The 19,581-nt window shown below is 43.1% G+C and overlaps 1 protein-coding gene across 1 annotated transcript in view; it reads right to left on the bottom strand.

Moving 5' to 3' along the window:
* Positions 1-588: 588 nt before the first annotated feature.
* LOC103181313 (protein Jade-1) overlaps positions 589-19,581 on the bottom strand; it is a 45,357-nt gene continuing 26,364 nt past the window's right edge. The window contains 6 exon segments of the mRNA XM_042338933.1: positions 589-3,153; positions 3,156-3,998; positions 10,348-10,465; positions 14,204-14,743; positions 16,619-16,735; positions 17,287-17,454. Of these exon segments, the coding sequence (XP_042194867.1) occupies positions 3,017-3,153; positions 3,156-3,998; positions 10,348-10,465; positions 14,204-14,743; positions 16,619-16,735; positions 17,287-17,454 (1,923 nt within the window). The 3' untranslated portion in view covers positions 589-3,016.

Genomic DNA, 19,581 nt, shown 5'->3' with positions numbered 1-19,581 from the left:
AGACCACTATTGCAAATTCTACAATATCTTACACTTATAAAAGGCACAATTCATCTACATGTTCCAACATTCACAGAACAGGTATCTTCCTTTCCAAACTACATTTTTATAAATATTTTTTTTACCAACAAAAATAAATACAACAAAGAACCAGGTAATTTAAAATAGTCGTCTCTGTATAAACTTTATTTCTGCATTTATTTCCATGCATCATGTTGCTCGTCAGAATTAAATGGACAACAGTTAAACTTCGCTAGGCACATGGTGATTTATTTCCTCTGTACAACACCACACTGCAAAGTTTGTTCAGCAGGTATGTACAAAACAACAAGAAATAGACTATGTGGAATTTATCCCTTTATGAGTCCCCTCCACACATATCTGTATCAGAGCCAAACACAGAGATGTTATTCTCAGTCACCGCTGGCTAGTGGAGGAGGGGAGCTTCTGTCCCTCACAAAAATATTGACTGTTTAAGGGACACTGCTGGGCACAATTGGCTGCCGAGTTTCGCCCACAAAATACAGTCAGTACACTTTACAGTATATCCTGTGAAGTGCTTTAACATGTCTCGACGACGTGATAAGGCGCGATATCAAATGCGGCGATGCTTATTAATATTATTATTACATCACTTTTTCGTAAAACTACGCATGCCAGAAGCAACTACACAGTAGCTCAACTAGCCTAATGTCAAACTACAATATTTATATATACATATATACTAAAATCATAATTTAAGATCAATTTGACCATTAAGCAAATGGAAAAAATTATAAAGCCTTAAGTATAAAAGAACTGTCTGAGTTGCCGTTATGTAGACCATCATCCTCATGTTATTAACTTACTGCCTACTTCTATCCAAAAAATTATTTAGTGCAGGTATGTATATTAAAAAAAAACTAAGCAAGGCATAAAATTAGTGACTGTTTTCTTCAGACAGTGTGTGAGATGGTGTGTCATTGATAAAACACATGTTAACAGCAAATGTTAAGATGCTTCATATATTTCAAACTGAACATCTGGGATGCATAAATACTCCATATCAAACACGGAGCAAAACATTTTCCTTCCAGAATTCATTGGGGGATTCTTGTCACATAGGAAATTAGTACATAACTATTGCACTGGCAAAAGATTAGGAAAGGCCACTCATTAACAAAATGAATTTCAACTAAACGACAACACATGAGCAGGAAATAAATCTAGTGCAGTATGTGCGATACTTTAGACAGTAAGAGTTTTGCAAACTTTGAAAACTTAAGATCAATTGTAACAAGTTCATAACACATTGAAACCTGATGTATTCAAACATTTTAAATGTTCTGAATAAGCTCACAATAGATTTTATTTGATGTGGTATTTTCTCAACAATTGTGAAGTCAAACCTATTCTTTTTAATGTGCCCCCTCCAGCCTCCCTCCAAAAATTGGTTCATTTCAGTGTTTGCTGAGAATAGAACACCAGTTAAACCCCCTAGAAATTAACACACAAAAAATGATCAGGAATGTCCAGGTTACATAAATACATTTTAGATCCTGAGATCAAATGATAAGAGCACATGAAAAATATTACATTTACTGAAATGACTACCCTTTTATGACTAGTTCTATCCCTTTGCTGGTCACTTAAAAGAGCTACAAAATAGTGTAATGGCACAAACTATTGGACGTCAGCTGTTTAGTTCTGTGGCACTGTACTTGGAAAAGTATCCCAGGTTCAATAGCACTAGTGTATCTCAACCTTCAATAGAATTGATTTATTGCTTACAGCTCTCTCGCGAATAGGGAAGCCAGCCAATAAATCCCTCTCGGCAATGTTCTTTCTGTGGAGTTTCCCTAAACAGCCATTTAGAGGATCTGGTGTAATTTCTACACTAGAGTTCAGAACATCTTTGATACCAGTATAGCCAAGCATAGTGCTACAAATCCCTCATTCAGTATTTTAGCACAATTATTTCTTCTGATGGCAAAACAAGATTATCCAAAATAAGGATTGAAAAATGTCATTGAAACATGCGGCTTTTTAAAAAAATATATTAAATGTTAATGAACAGGAGATCAACACATTACAAACAGACCAATCGTCAAATTAAGAAATTAAGAATGTTCTTCTTAAGTGTCACAGGACAGTTTGAACACTTAACAAACCTTTCACTCCTGCAGGAGCAAAGCAGGAAGAACGCAGCTAAAACGCTTGTGCTTCCAGCTGTTATTCCTTACTCTTGTACAAGTAATTGTTAGCCAGTCATACAAGTCAGGTTACTGTACAAATTCCAGAATTTACAGACCTCAAGGGATGCCCTTGCTTTCTGCAGCGATTGTACAAAATAACCTTTCTCTAGTTGTACACCACCCAAATGATTGCTCTTCTGATACTAAGCACTCATGTATTTAGCGACTGGCTGAGTATTTTTNGTTAAAAACGCTGAAACAGCAACATCCGAAAGTTTACTACAACTGAACGCTGGCATTTTAAAACACAAAGAGTGGTTTGCAAGAGTCGAGCAACATTTTGAATCTACAGTTGTTATTTGAGGCATTTGATTGTCCAGCCCAAATCTTGCTACACATCCATTCTGTCAGAAGTAGCACACAATCTGCAGATTTTGTTTAAAAACAATATTGCATGCTTTGTAAAGCCATTTTGGAAAAGAAAACACGCAGCAGATTACTGAACTATTGAGATGTAAAATGAATGTAATCATTATCGAACCCTTTTTTCTATAGTGTTTTTATGTTTTACTGTTATAAAACTGGATCATTTGAAAGGCTTTCCTGAAGTGCTGGAACTGTACATGGGGCAGATTAATGTAACTGCAGCACTGCAGCCTTCAAGTTCAAACACAAGCTATTTACTGACCAACTCATCTCCCGATGAGTAATGCCCCGAGGTACCAAGTACTCAAGTGTAAAAACATGAAATTACAACAAGGCATTTCATTACAGTTTAGATAGGTCTGGGCTAGGACACCAGGCAGTGACTGTACTTGCTGCTGCTGTCACTCTCAGCTAGCTCAAGAGGCCAGAATGCTTCTTCGAATAATGTCTGCTCCGTACCGCCTGTTGACTATAGCACTGTTTGAACTTAGCCTCTGTGGCTTGCAGTTGTCTGTCGTCTCACTCTCAGAGTCGCTCATTTCAGCATCGGGCTGTAGCCATCGTTTTCACTGTCCGGCAACAGCCTTACCTTCGGCCTCTCTTTGGAAGATGCTCTCTGTAAGCCCAAATGCTGGTATTTGGTGGCCTCTGAGTTCTGCCCGCAGGCCTCCTGTGTCTCCCTGTGCTGCTTCCTTTCTCCCTTCTTCGGGATTTTAAACCCACCCCAGTTTTTCACTGGGCTCGTAGGGGTGGTAGGCACTTTGACTGCAGGACGAGCAATAGGAAGGGTCGTTTGGTTGCAAGCCAACCGGCTCAAAGTACCATTGCATTTTGTGTGTGCCAGGCTGCCATCCCCGGATAACCTCCGACTGCCGATGGCGGGCAGCCTGCAGGTCGGAGCGTACAAAACCCGCTTGTTTTCCGACTGCTTCAGGGTGGATTCCATGGCCGCAAGAGACTTCTCTCGCCTCGAAGAAGCTCTGTCCCTCGATTCCGTTTTACATCCCATGTTGCCCTCGGTTTTCCTCCTCAAGTCAGATCCGGCCAATCCATTACTCCTCTCCCGGGTGCTCCCTTGCGATCCCGGCCGCACTTTCTCGTACGACGGGAGAGCGCGCGGGCTACTGTAATCCTCCCTCGTGCTGTGCGGGTCAGCTTTGCTTTTGACCTCACTGACCCGGTTCGATTGTTTCAACAAACTCTTGTGGGCAGCGACTGTGTGGCTTCGCATTCTGTCGCCCACGTGGGAGCTGCTTGCACGCCACACTCGGGCCGAGTGCTGGCCAGGCATTCCCAGCTCCCGGTTGCTCGATCGCCATTGGAAATCATCCGATTGATCAGGTTGCGCCAACCAACCAAGGAATAGAGCCTCATCCGACGGGAATGCTGAAGGCACACCTACAAAACAAAAGGGTACAACTTACAGCGTCGTATTGCTACAGGCCTGAACATCAATTAGCATTTAGGGTGCGGGTTTCAGTATTCCCTTAATAAACGCTCAAAGGGACCAACACGCAATTGACATTTGTAACTGCATTTATATGCAGGAGAACCCCGTTATAACGCACTGTTTCAGGTCCGGATACCCCAAGCATCACACTATGATTGGGCAACACAACAAAGTGGCCCCTGCAATGTCACTTCTTGTGCGCACGCAAGCTGACATCACTTCCTTGAAAAAAATACAGCCTCCGCTGACATCACTTCCAACCACAGGAACCCCGACAACTGCACGCGCGGGTCCAAAGGACGACCGCATCATAATCAAACCCGCAGAGAAAGGCCCATTTCAAAAGGGCTGTCCTGTACTGGCTTTCCCGTGTGATGAACATCTCAAAGGGCTTACTGGGCACTCCTGATGGTACCAACCACTGAAACTATTACGTCATTATTTGAACGTTTCTCCCAGGTGGCCCTGTGTGACATTTTCTGAATTTGGAAAATGCCCTTTTCATGTTTTTTTTAAAAAAGGTATTGAAACCGCGGAGGTAGGCCCCAATACAACAGCAGCAGCAACAAAATTACATTTGTATAGCGTCTTTCACGTCGGGAGGAAGACCCAAGGTATTGGACAGAGTATCGGACCCGAGCTGGGGGTCGGGGTCGGTGAGGGTGGAGGACAGGGGGAGGGAAGCAGGGACATCGAAAGCACGGTCGAAGAGGAGGGTCTTGAGATGGGTCTTGAAGAAGGCAAGGGAGAGGGCGAGGTGGAGGGACTGCGGGATGGAGTTCCAGAGGGTGGGGGCAGAGTGGCAGAAAGCCCGCCCGCCAATAGTGGGGCGAGCGAGGTGAGGGAACGTGAAGCAGGCGGGAGTCATCTCAATATGAGATGCGCTTTGAGATGATGCAATATTTAACTACATGAGTAATATTTAGGCACCCAAGTCCCAAAATTCCACCTACTCTGACCCTATAAGACCATTTTCGGTTAACATTTAAGAATTGTGGAAATTTCTTGAAATTCAGTCTTAATGCGGAAGCTATTTTTCCATAGTTGTTTAAGAGACACCAGCTTCTAAATGGACTGAATTTACAAATTTGCTTCAATTCTGCACAATATCAAATTTTAAGACATAAAAATGGTCTTACACATGGAATTTCAGTCCTCCGATGTTCAAAGAACCAGTTACTCCATAGATAGCAATCCCTCATTCACTAAGTCAGAACTCGTGCAGAACAGAACCGCTTTAGGAGCACTTTGTCCTGTCTGCCTTTGAAACCCTCCATAGCCCCAAAATGATAAACTTTCCCCGAAAGATAAACCCAACACCAAATGTCAGTGGAGCCTGTAATTTACACTCAGATTTACTCCACGAAAGTTCAGCACCATCAATTCCACGCCAAGCCTGGAAGCCCCCTCACATAAAACAAGTTTGTGACTCCTGGTGAAGACAATAATATATTTCACATTGAAAATTTCAAAATGAGCACACTAGGTTCTGGATGCTTGTGTGTGGGGCGGAGTGGGGAGCTGAAGAAGGGAGGAGAACAGTGGCTGAAAGCACGGCCGAGGATACTAAGGCAGGTTTTGAAGGTGGAAATGGAGGAGCAAGGCACAGTGGAGGCAGAGTGGTTTAAGGATTGCCCAACGATTGTGGAACAAACCACATGGAGGACATGAAGCAGGCCAGTGTTTGGTGAAAAGAGGAATGAGGATTCAGGGGAGAATAACAGGTGTATTTATCCTGGGATTTAAGAAACTTTTGAAATAAAAATTCAGAGGTACCCCTCCATTTTTTATTGAATATTCTTTTCAGTCAACACCGAGAGCACAAGTGAGAGCACTTAGTATAAGCGTTAGTACCATTTCAAAATTAGCCACAATCATTTATGGTACTTGACTCTATAAGACCATTGCTGAATGGCATCAATGGCTCTTAGTCAACCCACGAGGAGATCTGAGAAGTGCAAGAAAGGACACAGTACAACACCTCCCTCACTCCATTCCTCAACAATTAAATCATTTAAATACTAGCAATTGGGATGCCTCCAGTCCTCTCATTTCAATGTACTGTATTCCAAAGGTTTGAAACACAAGCTTTAAGAGTACAGAAAACATCCTGAGAAGCAGAGTTTGTCCCTCATCCCCTCCGCTCCACCATCGGTAGCCGAGCCTTCATTCTCTGCGCCCTGAAATTCTGGAACTCTCTCCTTCAATCACTCTGCCTTTCCCTCTCCCTCCCCACCTTCAAATCCCGGCTTAAGACCTTCCTTTTTGATCGTGCTTATGGTCACCTCCCCTCTCTTTCTACCCCTGGCTCGACATCAGACTCCCGCCACTGTCAAGCACTCCGGGACGCTATCTCGTGTGAAGGGCGCTACTTTGCTATTGTTGTTGTTTGAGTTCACCATGTTAGGAGGATTGGTTCAATTCCTTCACTAATCACTATACCTCTGAGCAACCCTGAATAGCAGAGGTTCCAGTAAGATCTGGATCTCTCCCCTAAAGGACTAGATCCATTCAAATTCAAACATGGTTTAAGGTTTACTGTGCTGATCAGAAGGGCAGATTTAAAGTTGTGGATTGTGCATAATAATAATAATAATCCTTGCATTTGATATAGCGCTTTTCACGTCGGGAGGACGTCCCAAAGCGCTTCACAGAACACACTGTAAAGTGAATTGACTGTATATTTTTTTGTGTGGGCGAACGCGGCAGCCAATTGCGCACAGCAATGTCTCACAAACAGTCGTAGATTGAAAATGACCAATTTATTATTGTTTTTGGTTTTGGAGGGATTATTATTAGTCGTGTGGAGTAAGGAAACTTGCCCAAGGTTTCGCCCTGTGCCTGGAATTGAACTCAGGTCTCTCGCTTGCAAAGCGAGTGCTCTAACCACTGAGCTACAGGACTCCACTCCAATCATTGCATTTAATATAGCGACTTATCATGTCGTTGAGACATCTCAAAGGGCACACAGAATATACCCCAGTGTGGTGACTGTATATTTTGTAGGCGAAACGCAGCAGCCAATTGCGCACAGCAGTGTTCCACAAACAGTCACAGATTGAGTGACCAAATTATTACCAGAAAGTTACAAAAGTAATAATAATATAATAATAATCCTTATTATTTCAGGATGTAAACGCCTTATCACAACTTTGAGAGGTCTCACAGCGCTTCACAGAATATACTGTAAAGTGAATTGACTGTATATTTTGCGGGCGAAAGCATTTGATTTTGAATTGAATTGTCAGCGACCAAACATCTCGAGATAGCAGCTGCCACTGAAGCTTCTTTACAAGTGACTGTCGGTAACTGGCGACGATCTGCCCGAACAGATGAAGGCAGCACAGGGAGCAGGGGAAGGAAAAGCCTCAGAACCCACAATGCTGTCTCAGGAACCGAAAGAAACACGAATGGGAGGGGGTAGGGGGGGTGGTGCATTCCTGAGGACGCAGGGAACACTTTCTCTCCTGGCAAAGAGGAGGGGGAAAAAAATCTCCTGCAAGTTCTTAGAAATTCGAGTAATGTTTCAGTGGGAAACACAAGCCGATTTGAAAATGTTTTTTTTTGATGCACATCAGCTGTAAGAATAAGCAAAGCTTCCAGAATTTCAAACGTGTTTGCAGTCTATGTCAATCCTTCCTGTTCAGAAATTACTAACCCCTTCCCCCCACTCCATGTTGTCAGCTCTAGAAACAACAGTCTTTGTTTCGTGGAAAGCAGAACCTGCTGACTGTGTTCAGCCTTTGAAACCAGCCAGCCCAGCTGAAGATAGCCTAGAGCTGTCAAGCGTTACCACTGACTTGCCCACTCAATGGGGCTTCAATGGACAGACTGACGACATCAAATTAGCCTCTGAAGGCAAGTTCTCTCTGCATCATACCAACCATAGCAGTCCAAAGTAAAGGTGCATTTTAATGACTCTGCAGCCTTCTCTACCAAATGCTTGCTATAATCAAGCTCTTCCCACATTAAGCAATCCTCACTGCAAAGAAGCCTTCAGGGCTCAATATTCACTTGAAAACCTGACAGCACAAATAACGAAAAGAAGAGCGCAGTCAGGAATGTGTGGAGATAAATTGTGGCAAATTGATAACAGAAGCAAAATTGCTGTATAGAGCAAAAAAAACGCATATCAAACAATGGGATCTCAGTGTGGCTGTGACATGCTGCAGGGTCAGGAACCGGGGAAGTCAGGTCACTGTAAAGATAAAGTGACTGCAAGACGATGTTAATCTACGTGAAGGGCGCTATATAAATGCAAGTAGCTGTTGTTGTTTGTAAGCTCATTGTGTTTATGTTTGTTTTTCCTGTACTCCACAGGCACAAAAACAAAACAGGTTAAGATTGTCCCCATCTTGTAAAGAAGGTGAGTGGGGAGGTTCACTAGTGATCAGCTACATCGACCTATATCACCACCCGAAAATCAAAGTCAACAACAACAACACCTTGCATTTACATAGCACCCTTCATGCGAGCTAGTGTTTTGGTGTGCTTCCGTGACACTACTAGTCATTCTCAAAAGGGATTAAGACTAGACCACTGAGCTGCTAATGACTAGTTCTATTCTATGAGGGTTATGGAGAATCTAATCCACTGGTCACAACAGCTGTACTTAACTGGTGTAATGGAAAATCAAATCAACACTCAAGTCACAAAGGACCTCCTTACTGCATGCCAACGTTATTCTCTGTTCAAGTGCTCAGACCTCGAGATCTGACAGTGGATTCTGTGCAGTGGTTTCCAACAGCTGTGCTCGTAAATTCACAATCCCTGCAGTTATTAATGTAAAGCGCTGTCTTCAGATGTGCAGTGGGCATTTAACCAAAGAAAAGTATTGCAGTTACAAAAACTGCTGGATGTCAAACAAATTCGTATTAGACCTGCACATATTGAAACTATCACATCCTTCACATTGGTTGAGGAGGAGCAGGACTCAGAATTCTGTGTGACCAACTTCGCTGTTGGTTGTTCTAATATGATTATCCTTTGAGGGGGGGGGGTGGGGGGAGAGGAGAGGTAAGTGGGGTCTGAGACTGGGATTGGGAATGATTTGGCTCCAGCGCACATATACAGTAATGGAGTATTGGCATTGAGTTGACCCTCTGGCAGTCACAGTAATCTGTTTCCTTGGCTGGGTATCCACAGGACTCCAACAGTTTACTTTTATATTGCTTTGAGATCTGAGAACTAAACAGAGAATAACATTGTCATGCAGCAAGGGGGTCCTTTGTGGCTCGATTCTGCACACTGCTTATCTAACCCTGGAAGGTTTAGGTGTAGGTTATGCCAGTTGGCAAGAACGAAGGTTTGGGGTCCCATAGAACATAGTTTGGGGGTTACTGTTGGAGTTTAACTTGCTAATATTGTACAGCTTACCATCGCAAAAGTTGACTGGGAAGCTTTCCTGCTGTTTGTCCAGCTTGGACCACACTAACTGTTAGGGCTTTAGCTTGCAGGGTTAACAGGAGCCGAGTGGGAATAATCCATGTTGAATGACTGGGCAGTCCCTCTAAGTCCTGCTAATATGCCAGTGCTGGATGGTCTGTCCTTAGCAGTGCCTTGAAATAGCACTTAACCATGTTTAAAGATGCTGATGGTTTAGGACTACGTCACTTGGCTGACCCAAAATAAATGTACAAGTTGAGGCAGAGCAGGTCGGCAACATCTATGACTATGACCGTGCAGATTTATAGCCAAATTTGTTCCATTAACCCGAGGTGTGTATTTTCCAGTGACTTGCTAGCAATCTTGGAATGAAAACTGTGGCAAATACAACATCACCACTTCCCAACACAGGCACTCTGAGGCTAATTGTAGCACACTTCCTCTCACCATGACTGCTATTAGATTTCTTTTAGGAAACAATATCTTGGGATAGAGTGTATAGTTTGGGCATGACATGTACATGCGACTGCCAGGATGGTGGAAAGCGAACTGGATGGACCTTGGACTTCTTACGTCTAGCAATTCTTATGTTATTTGCTATCTCAGCACACACTAGGCCTAGGCATCTGAACCAGAACTACAACAACTCCTTTCGACTTTCAACAGTGACTTTATTAGCAAGTCACTGATTGCCTGTGCAAGAAGCTTCAATCTTTCTCTGCGAGAACAACTACGGATTTTGGATTAAATGGGTTAAAATTATTGCCGAGAATTACACCGCAGCACTTGTGACCACGAACGGCGACTTCTGGCTGACCACTGACCAGCATTTCAGCTCTATTGTGAAGAAGGGGAGAGAAAAGGGAGACATCAGACCAAGCAGACGTCTAGCCGTGCTCTTGCTCCACTCACCAGAAATGCGCTCCTCCTCGACAAGTTTCATCTGGTGCTGGAATATTTGCTCTTGGACTCTACAGATTGTTCTCTTAATCTTCTCCCTTCGGGTCACCATGTAAGTGAGATTCCTAACCTAGTGAGGAAACATCACAACCTATTAGACAGGCTTCAGGAACAGTTCAATACCAGTGGCCTCCACATTACTTTAAAAAAAATACACAGGAGTGATACCTACACTCACCAAAATCATTGGCAGGAGAAAATGGTCAGTTCAGAGGCTGCCACTTACCCCACATCGCCTGCTTATGGGAACAAGTCACCCACAGTGTATATGAACATCTAACTCAACTAGAACCTTGTTATTACATGGAGATTAAACATTGTTTGGCGTGTGGGATGCTGGGGTCACAGGATGTCCACCTTATAAGCGAACCTACGTTTATGAGAAAGCGTCCTACATTAGGGTTTTACTCTACTTCTCGTTGCCACAATATCACACACATTGCTATTGATGGTCACCTCTCACTCTCTCAGGAAGAAAGGAGGGAAGAATTTGTCAAGTGTTTAAGCTTTTAAATGCAACTGGCAGACAACCGGCAACATAAGAACTCTTCACCTCTCTCGAACAAAACAGGAGCATAGGAACAGGCCATTCGGTCCATTGAGCCTGTCCAGACAGATTGTTCAACCGCAATAGATCCTTTAATCCCATGACCTGCCTTTTTCTCCATGTACCATGTTGTATCTAACGCCTTTTCAAACACCCAATCAAGTCTGCATCTATGGCCCTTTGGGGACGCATGCGTTCCTACAACCCTTTGCACGAAGATCTTTTTTTTCCAATCTCACCTCTATCCACACTAGTTCCAATTGTAAGATCACGTCCTGTTATTTTGGATCACTTTACTAGAGGGAAGAGTCAGCCATTATCTAGCGGTCAGTTAACCTCATTGTTTTGAACACCTCAATCTGATTCAAATTCCAATTGATTATGCGAGATGCTGCGAGGCAATTTTTATATATACCGGTGTATACAATATAAATAGTATTTTCTACCACATGCTGTTTAAAAGAGGATCTTCATTTTATCTTGGGAGTTTATATCAAGAGTTAATACAAGCGAAAATGATGTGTCAAGTGATTTTACAACAAAATCAAAGATAGTCCAAATTCTGCAGAGATTAATGCCAGGTAGCTGCTCTTTTGCTCTCACCCGCAACCCACTTCCCCAACAGAATCACAGCTTCAGCACTGAAACAAATAACACAGGGAGGGAGTGTGTCCTATCTGAGTTCAGAAAGCTATCACCCCACTCATGGTCAACTGCAGGGATAGAATGAAGACCTGTAAGCGGCTGCCGAGGAAAGTAAAGGCTGCATCAGCACAGACGCTAAGAAACCTTCTACAGAAGGGAGAGGAAATTGGAAAATAAGAGATAGCCACGCAGTGTGTACTGTACAAAGCCTGCAGCTGTGTTTATTGGATTTTATTACAGTATTGCCACACTGTATACGTCCAGTATTGCACAGAGAAGGAAAAGCCACAGTATGAACAAAAAGTTAAAACGAAAACTCTTCTGGCACCTTGCTCATTTCAGGCCCAGCCCAGCAAGGAATAGCAAGGGTCAATGCCTCTTGTCAATCAATATTCACCCCTCAAACCCGTACAGTTAATGCTAGTGCCTCAAACAACATTCCCTGATCAGGGCTTCACAGCAAAACTTTACCCAGGATTTCCCTCTACACAGCTTCGCTGTGCACTTAGTAGTAAATCAGATGATTTTCATGAACGTAAACTTTCTACCGTCCATTATTTTTTTGCCGCAGTTTAGGACACTGTTTAGACACCATGCAGCAGATTCTTCAAGGGATCTAGGGCATCGAGGCTCTAACTCGAGCCAAAATAAAATATGAGCAGGAATTTACGTGGTAAACCTAATCCAGAAACGGGAAATAAATGTCATGAGGGCAGATAGAAAATAATTACAATTTTCAAATCCTGGCAGCTTACCCAAAAAAAATTCACTGAGTGATACTCTGTAATCCCCTTATGTGAAATTGACTGCATTGTAAAAGATCTATCCTGCTTTAAACAGATTTCAGACTGAACCAGCAGCAAACAGCAAATATAATGTGCTATATTAAAGTGGAGGAGAAAAATGTGGTGGATTAATTGCTAACTCATTCAATGAGTGGGGCACGACTATAGGTAAACGTAAGAAAGAGAACTTAAGATTTGGAAATGCAATCTTGGAATCAAGATGACATAAGGTTAAGTTGGGAGAAAGGGCAGAGAGCAGATACATACAGAGCTTATACAATTGAGGGGAGCCACCAGGTCAAAAACATAGGGGCTCAGTCTTGCCAATAGTGAGAATGGCGTTTACAGTGACATAACACATCCCATTTCCACGTAGGAATTACTTTCTGGAATCGTTTTACACTTGTGAATTGGACGAGCTGTGGGTTTAACATCTTGAGAACCAGACTGTCTTCATTATGTTTTCAAATCTGCCACAGCTTGTAAACGAGAGCTCTCAAGGTACAGTTTTTCTTCCCTTGCTAATCTACGTCTCTCTCTCTCTCTCTTTCTCCGCACATCCTCTTATCACGTCATCAACAAGGGAACTTCCAGCCCAGCTGATAGGAAGTCACGTGAGGTGCATTACTGAGTGAGTCCCTCAACCTTGTCTCGCTCACACATTTTAGGAATTTCCATCATTTCACAATGGGGCACCATTTGGCCACGGATGATGATAGGCTGCAAGCTCACATTGCGAGATTGTCCCAGCACAGCGCTCCACTCAAGAGCAGAGTGAAAGAAAAACATTCTCAGGACAGCGACTGGAATTTCAACATCAGTCAATCAGCCCTGCGAATGAAGCCTCAATGTACCCTAACTGAAAGCAACTCTTCATCCCACATGGAGAGTAAATCTAGCATCAGGTGGGAGGCAGATCTTCATCTGAATCAAGAATCAAAGCCGTAAACCACGAGGTAATGTGGCTTTTTGTTTTTGTGGAAGGGGAGTACAGATGAACTTTGAACTTCTTCTCTTGGACCCGCGTGTTAATTTGTGACAGGGTATAGAGGTGCACTATAGCATCAGGCCTGTAATGAAATATACATAACAATATAATTCAATCCAAGGCATGGGTGAACCTCTTATTGACACAGTGACTAGTCCAATTAAGACAGTTGGGGGCTGCTTGCTCCTCTAGGGACTTGGCATCCGCTAACTGTGAGCTAAAGGGCCGAGCTCAAAGCCTGCTTTGTGATTTGATTCATCCACCAAGTTGTGGGCACAAACTTGGGGCACCTATTAACCCTTAGCGACGAGGTACATCTGATTAGGTGAGAGGAGAAATATAAATGATAGATATCCTTCCCACTGGATGACTGTAAAAGATGGCGATTACAGAGAAGTCCGTAGTCCCACCCAGTCAGTGGGAAATCTGTATCTATTGTTGATGATCCTTGTGTTTAATATAGCGATTTATCACGTCGTCGAGACATCTCAAAGCGCTCGTTTCACAGGATTAAACTGGGAAGTGCATTGACTATATTTATCATTTTTTTTAAAAAAAAGTGCAAAATGAGAGGATTTTCGATTCAACCAGAACAAAAACATACAGGAACGTCATTTCTCATCACAGGAGGAGGCCCTTCGGCCCACCGTGTCCCTGCCACTGCCAACGGACAAAATATATAATCCCAGCTCCCAACTATTTTTCTCCTGTATCCTTAATTTTTTTTTAAAAAGCCAGGCTCATCTAAATTAAAGGCATTTATAACATTTTCAAAAAAAATTATAAGGGAACAGTGAAATTCCCGAGAGCTCGGTGAATAAAATGGCAGGAGTGAGCACTCACCCTCTCCAGGTCCTGCCGGAGGTGTGTGAAGAGCTGCAGCCTCCTGTACAACACGTCCTGCTCCTGCTTGGCCAAATTGTCCTCCTCGTCCTTCTTGGGAGTGAAGAGCGGCTTATTGAAGTTGTCCTTCCTCTTCACCTTCCAGTACTGGTAAATTAAATCCACCAGATCCACGCTGAACTTTAGCTGCTGGGAAACCTCGGAGACGCTGACAAAGTTGTAAAACTCGTCCTCCAGCTGCTGTAGTTTCTGTTTGCGAGCCCCGATCCTCTGTGCCTCCTCCTCCTCCTCCTGACTCTGATCCAGGGCCAAGGACTTCCCTGCCGGCAACGCCTTCTCCCGAGTCTCTGCCATGCATCCGGGGCCTCGGTCTCCTCCCCTCTCCGCCCCCTCCTCCACGGCCTGCTGCCTGCTCCCATGCTTCGGGCAGTACGACTTGAACTTGACCTCGTCGTTGTCTGCTAGGATGGTCTTCATTTCCAGACCCCTGTCGAAGGCGCAGGTGACATGGAAGGCCGTCCGGCAGTTCTTCACTGAGCACTGCAGGAGGGAGGTTACAGGAGAAGAGGTTAGTTAGTGCGGGGAGATAGGCTGCTGATCCACCAATTCAGGGTCCAGATCACAAGATTCCTAACGGAATTTTTTTTTAACATCAAGGAATCTATCCAAAGCTCGCCAATGGAGACTCATTCCTATGACCAGAGGTGCCATCGTGCTCATCCGCTCTGACGCTACCTCCATCAGGAGTGGAGTTCCTCGTGGTCGGAAGGAATTCTCGTGGGATTCATACAATCCTGCGGCACAGGAGGAGGCCATTCGGCCTATTGTGCATGTGCCAGTTCTTTTGAAAGAGCTATCCAACTAGTCCCAGTTCTCTGCTATTCCCCCGTAGCTTTGCAATTTTTTTTCTTTTCAAGTAAGTATCCAATTCCCTTTTGAAAGTTATTATTGCTAAGAAATCAACACTTTTAGAACCCAATAATTGGGTTTGGTATAGAGTCTTTCACGTTGGATGGACGTCTCAAAGTGCTTCACAGGATATACTGTAAAGTGTTTTGACTGAATCTTAATGGTGAAATCAAATATTGTACCATTTTTCCGTGAAATGCGCGTGTGTGGGAGGGGGTTAGAATTCTCCTGGAAAAAGCATTCAAAAAGCAGGTGCCTATTCCTTTGCTCGCAGTCACCCAGTGATCCGAGCGTCAGATAAAGTCCACTGGCTTTCCCTAGAGAAAACCTAGTCTCTTTCCATGCTCACTGGCTACTGACCTTATCTTGTGTATTAGCCAATTACTGTGCAATTTAATTAGTCAGCACATCACTAATTTATGTCAAACAGTGGGCTTTTCCCTCCCTTTCTCAAATAAAATTTGGTCATTCAATTCACAGCTGTTTGTGGGACACTGCTGTAGGCAAATTAGCTGCCGCATTCACCTACCAAATGCATGATCCGTACTCTTTACAGTACATATAATGCAAGGATTATTATTATTATATCCTGTGACTCCTCTTGATATGAAAGGTGCTATACTGAATGCAAGGATTATTATTATTTACATTTATCCCCCATCCTCATTCCCCATCTTAAGCTTAGTGTTAACAGCTATTCCCGCTGTTCACTTTACACTCAACAGCAGCAACTTGTGTTTTTAAAGCATCCTTCAGTCCTCACACATGTCTTGTAACGCTTTATGTGGACGGAGCCAGATACTGAGCAAGAGAGAAGAGGAGGGGGAGGAAAGGAGGTGTGCCAATTGAATAATAATAATGATAATAATAACTTGGCACAGGCTGTACCAATTCATTATTATACAATCGGCTTCCTCATCCACAGGAGAGTAAATAAAAAAAATCAGCCAAAGTCTTGCTCCAGATCACGATCCAGTTAACCCTAGCAAATTGTGAGGTCCACCTCTTTTGAATCATTAGCTTCCCTGACTGGGCTCACACTGGAAATATAAATAGCCACTTAGTTGAGGTCACTTAGTACACACAACCCCCAAAAAAGGGCTGTACCTTCAGAAATAGAATTGATTCAAATTGTGGAAGAGGAAAAAAAACCTGGGGGCATATCCTCAGTTTCATCAGCTATTTATCTCCATTTAACAATTTCAAATCAGTTTGCGACAACCTGCATGTAACTCAGGTACGGCCTGCAATAGAATATCTGTTATGCTGGATATTTAGGAAAACGTTCCTTTACCTCTAGTGTGAAACCAAATTAATTCAGCCAGATAGCTATCACACGCTACTCAATTATTTTTTTCTTACTTCGGAACATAATGCAATATAGCAACTCCCTAGTTTACGGAGGTTGATTGATTTGCACAATGTGTAATTCACATGCCACATTATTTGATGTGACCCACTTGGTTGAAAAATGCTTAAGATTAGGCAATGGATTTTGTTCCAAACCTGTATGCAAGCCCCAGTCTTCTCAGTACACAGGCTGCAAACCAGAGCCCATCTGCTGGTAGGGATGTGCGAGACCTTTGTTATGGGTTCCATCTTCTCTGGGCAGCCGATGCTAACCTAAATTAAAAATAAAAGTTAGGACAAGTTTAATAAAAAGCCCTATGGTTTCAATCACAACCCCCAAGGCGATGGATGTGGTAGGATGAAGAAATATATAGTACAAGTCTTTTCTGTGAAATGAATGGAATCAGAAATTCCACCATTTCCAAACGCTCAAATATGTTCGCCCATAAAACACACAGTGACTGTGCAGTATTTTAAAGTATATCCTGTGAAGTGTTTTGAGACATCCTCCTGACGTAAAAGGCGCTATACCAAATGTAAGGATTATTGTTACTCTTATAACAAGTCGATGGCAAGATGGAAACACAGCTGCTGCCAGGTTTCACAAGTCCTCGATTTAAGACTCTGGCTTTGCCTTTTCTTTGTACAACTAATAAATGCTTGCTTGCGTGTAGTATTAGTATCAGAAGATCAATCTTAACAGTAAAGGCGATCATTGCAGGCAAAGCATTGCCAAACAAACTGCATTCTTCAGATTTCAATGAAAACAATGATGTGAGAGAAGAATGCGGGGTTGGTGGTGGTGGGGGGTGGGGGTTTCTTACCTCTGGGATCCATAAAGCACAGCTGACATGAACCCACTTTGTTCCGCTTCGTGTTGGCTTCATAGCCCCACCCTTCTTGGGGCAAAGTAAACACTTAGGCTGGACACCAAGGGCACAAGTCCGACATAACCAGCTGCCTTCTGGGACCTTCAGGATTCCATAACAAGCCTGTAACAAACAGAAAGGTGCAATGACTTCCTGCACTAATAGGGCAGACTAGGGAGGGGATAGATGTCTCCTATTTAAAATCCTTTCTACTAATCACAGCCTCCAGGAAAGCTCAGCAGATGCACTACCACAAACGCTAAAAGGTTTAAGGTGTGTTGTTCTTCTTCTACATATTACCCAGCGGGGAACGCCTCTCACACTAAGATGATGACTGCAACGCGAAAGGCATGTCTTTTTTGTCCCCCCGAAAAAACTCAATACCTGTCTCCTAATGCACTCAAAATTCAACTGATGGTATGGCACTTAAAGTCTGCCTCCCATGGGATTTCTATTTACTCCTTAGATCTACATGGAAGACTGCGAGCAGATTAAGCCTCGGTGCCAATCAGCGTCCAGATTCAATCTATTTTGAAATCAATGAAAAATCCTAGAAGTAGGCTGCAACCTTTTCCAAGGTTTAAGTGTTCCTGCTGTCGCCATTACAATTGCAAAGGATTAAACTGCTCTTGAAATCACCTCCGCCATCTGCTCTCAGACACGGGGTCCAATGTGATTCACACTGGCTGAGGTGTAGTTGGTTACACTGAACAAATGAAGGCAAATTGCCGCCAAAATAAAAGCAATTCGCCACCAAACGTGAAGCGTAACCCCTAGCGTTTTCCTCCCACTATCGGAAAACGCTTTCTCTGGCATTATTTCAAACAGAGGTACAAACAGCCGGACATGCAACAAACATTCCAAAAAGTTTTGGAATTCAGATAGGTCATTAAAGAAAATTATGCAAGGCCTTCCAGTCACAGTACATGTTAATTAATATTCATGGCCTCGGGTGTCAGCCTGGCACAGTTTGTAGCACTCTCCCCTCGGAGTCAGAAAGCTGCGAGGTCAAGCCCCAGTTTGAGCTCACAGTCTATGCTGATACTCCAATGCAATGCTGGGGATGAGATGCATTGCTGGAGGCTCCGTCCTAAAGATGAAACGTTAAACCAAAGTCTCTTCACGCAAGGTGGACTTCAAAGATCCCGTAACACTACTCGAAAAGAGAAGTGATTTTTTCTGTGTTCTGGCCAACAATCCGTAGATAAAATACATATTCACTTCATAGCCGTTTGAACGTTGTCTGCAAAATACAGTAAACCCTGCAAAATGCTTTTTGAGATATCCTCCTGACACGAAAGGTGCTTCATCGAAAGCAACGATTTTATTTAAACTACAATACATAGTAATTAGCACGTGAAATCCATCAACAATCAGTTTAAAAGCTGCATCGTCCTCTTATATTTTCCTAAATCACACATCGACAGAGATTTCCTTGTCAATGAGCAGTTTTTAAAAGTAATGATGTGTTTTATATGCCCGAGGTTATTTTTTAAATATTCATCTTTACTTCCAGAAATAGCCACACCCTCCATCCCATGGGATAACATCATCACCCTACATCCTGCGGGACTTTTAACAAGCTCCAAGCTTGAAATCTGAAATGGGGCCACAATGACCTGACACCAATCAAAATCACAATGGAAATTGGCAAACAGTTAATAGGCAAACCGTGGCAGTAAATAATCTCAATTAGAAAATAATTCAGATTGTACATCATAACAGTTTAACGCGAATGTGTTTATTTCACAAAGTTGTTCATGTTGGGTTGAATCTCTTCTTTTCATTGAGTCCTCGGCTGCTAACCTTCAACATTCCTTGTACATTACTGATTATTTTCTTGTTAAAAGGATGGTGAAGATGAACCTGATCCTATTTTGGGAGGATGTGAACAGAGAGTGATAGGCATGAGAGTGCCTGATTCCTGTGCCTTATGTTATTTCGAATGCACAGGGTGTCCAAAAAGTCCTCTTACCTCCTCTTACAAAACAGTGATATGAGACTACAGGGGAGCTGAAACAAGCTGTCAGAGATGCATTTTGTCTCGTCATTGCATCATTTTATGGAAGATGTCGCACCAAACCCAGCGACGGTCAATATCTGCCATGAAAATAATGGTGCTCACACACCATCTAAATACAGTTAAACACTTTTACTGAATGCAATTAATTACTTCTTAATTATCGTCATTCTTCCACATGCTTGAGTTGTTGGTCAGTGCACTGAAAGGTGGGGGCTGGGGGGGGGGGG

The sequence above is a fragment of the Callorhinchus milii genome, unplaced genomic scaffold (assembly GCF_018977255.1).
Source record: "Callorhinchus milii isolate IMCB2004 unplaced genomic scaffold, IMCB_Cmil_1.0 Scaffold1, whole genome shotgun sequence".
NCBI classification, from domain to species: domain Eukaryota; kingdom Metazoa; phylum Chordata; class Chondrichthyes; order Chimaeriformes; family Callorhinchidae; genus Callorhinchus; species Callorhinchus milii.
The sequence above is the reverse complement of the archived record's forward strand: the minus strand, read 5'-3'. Positions and strand labels throughout refer to the sequence as shown.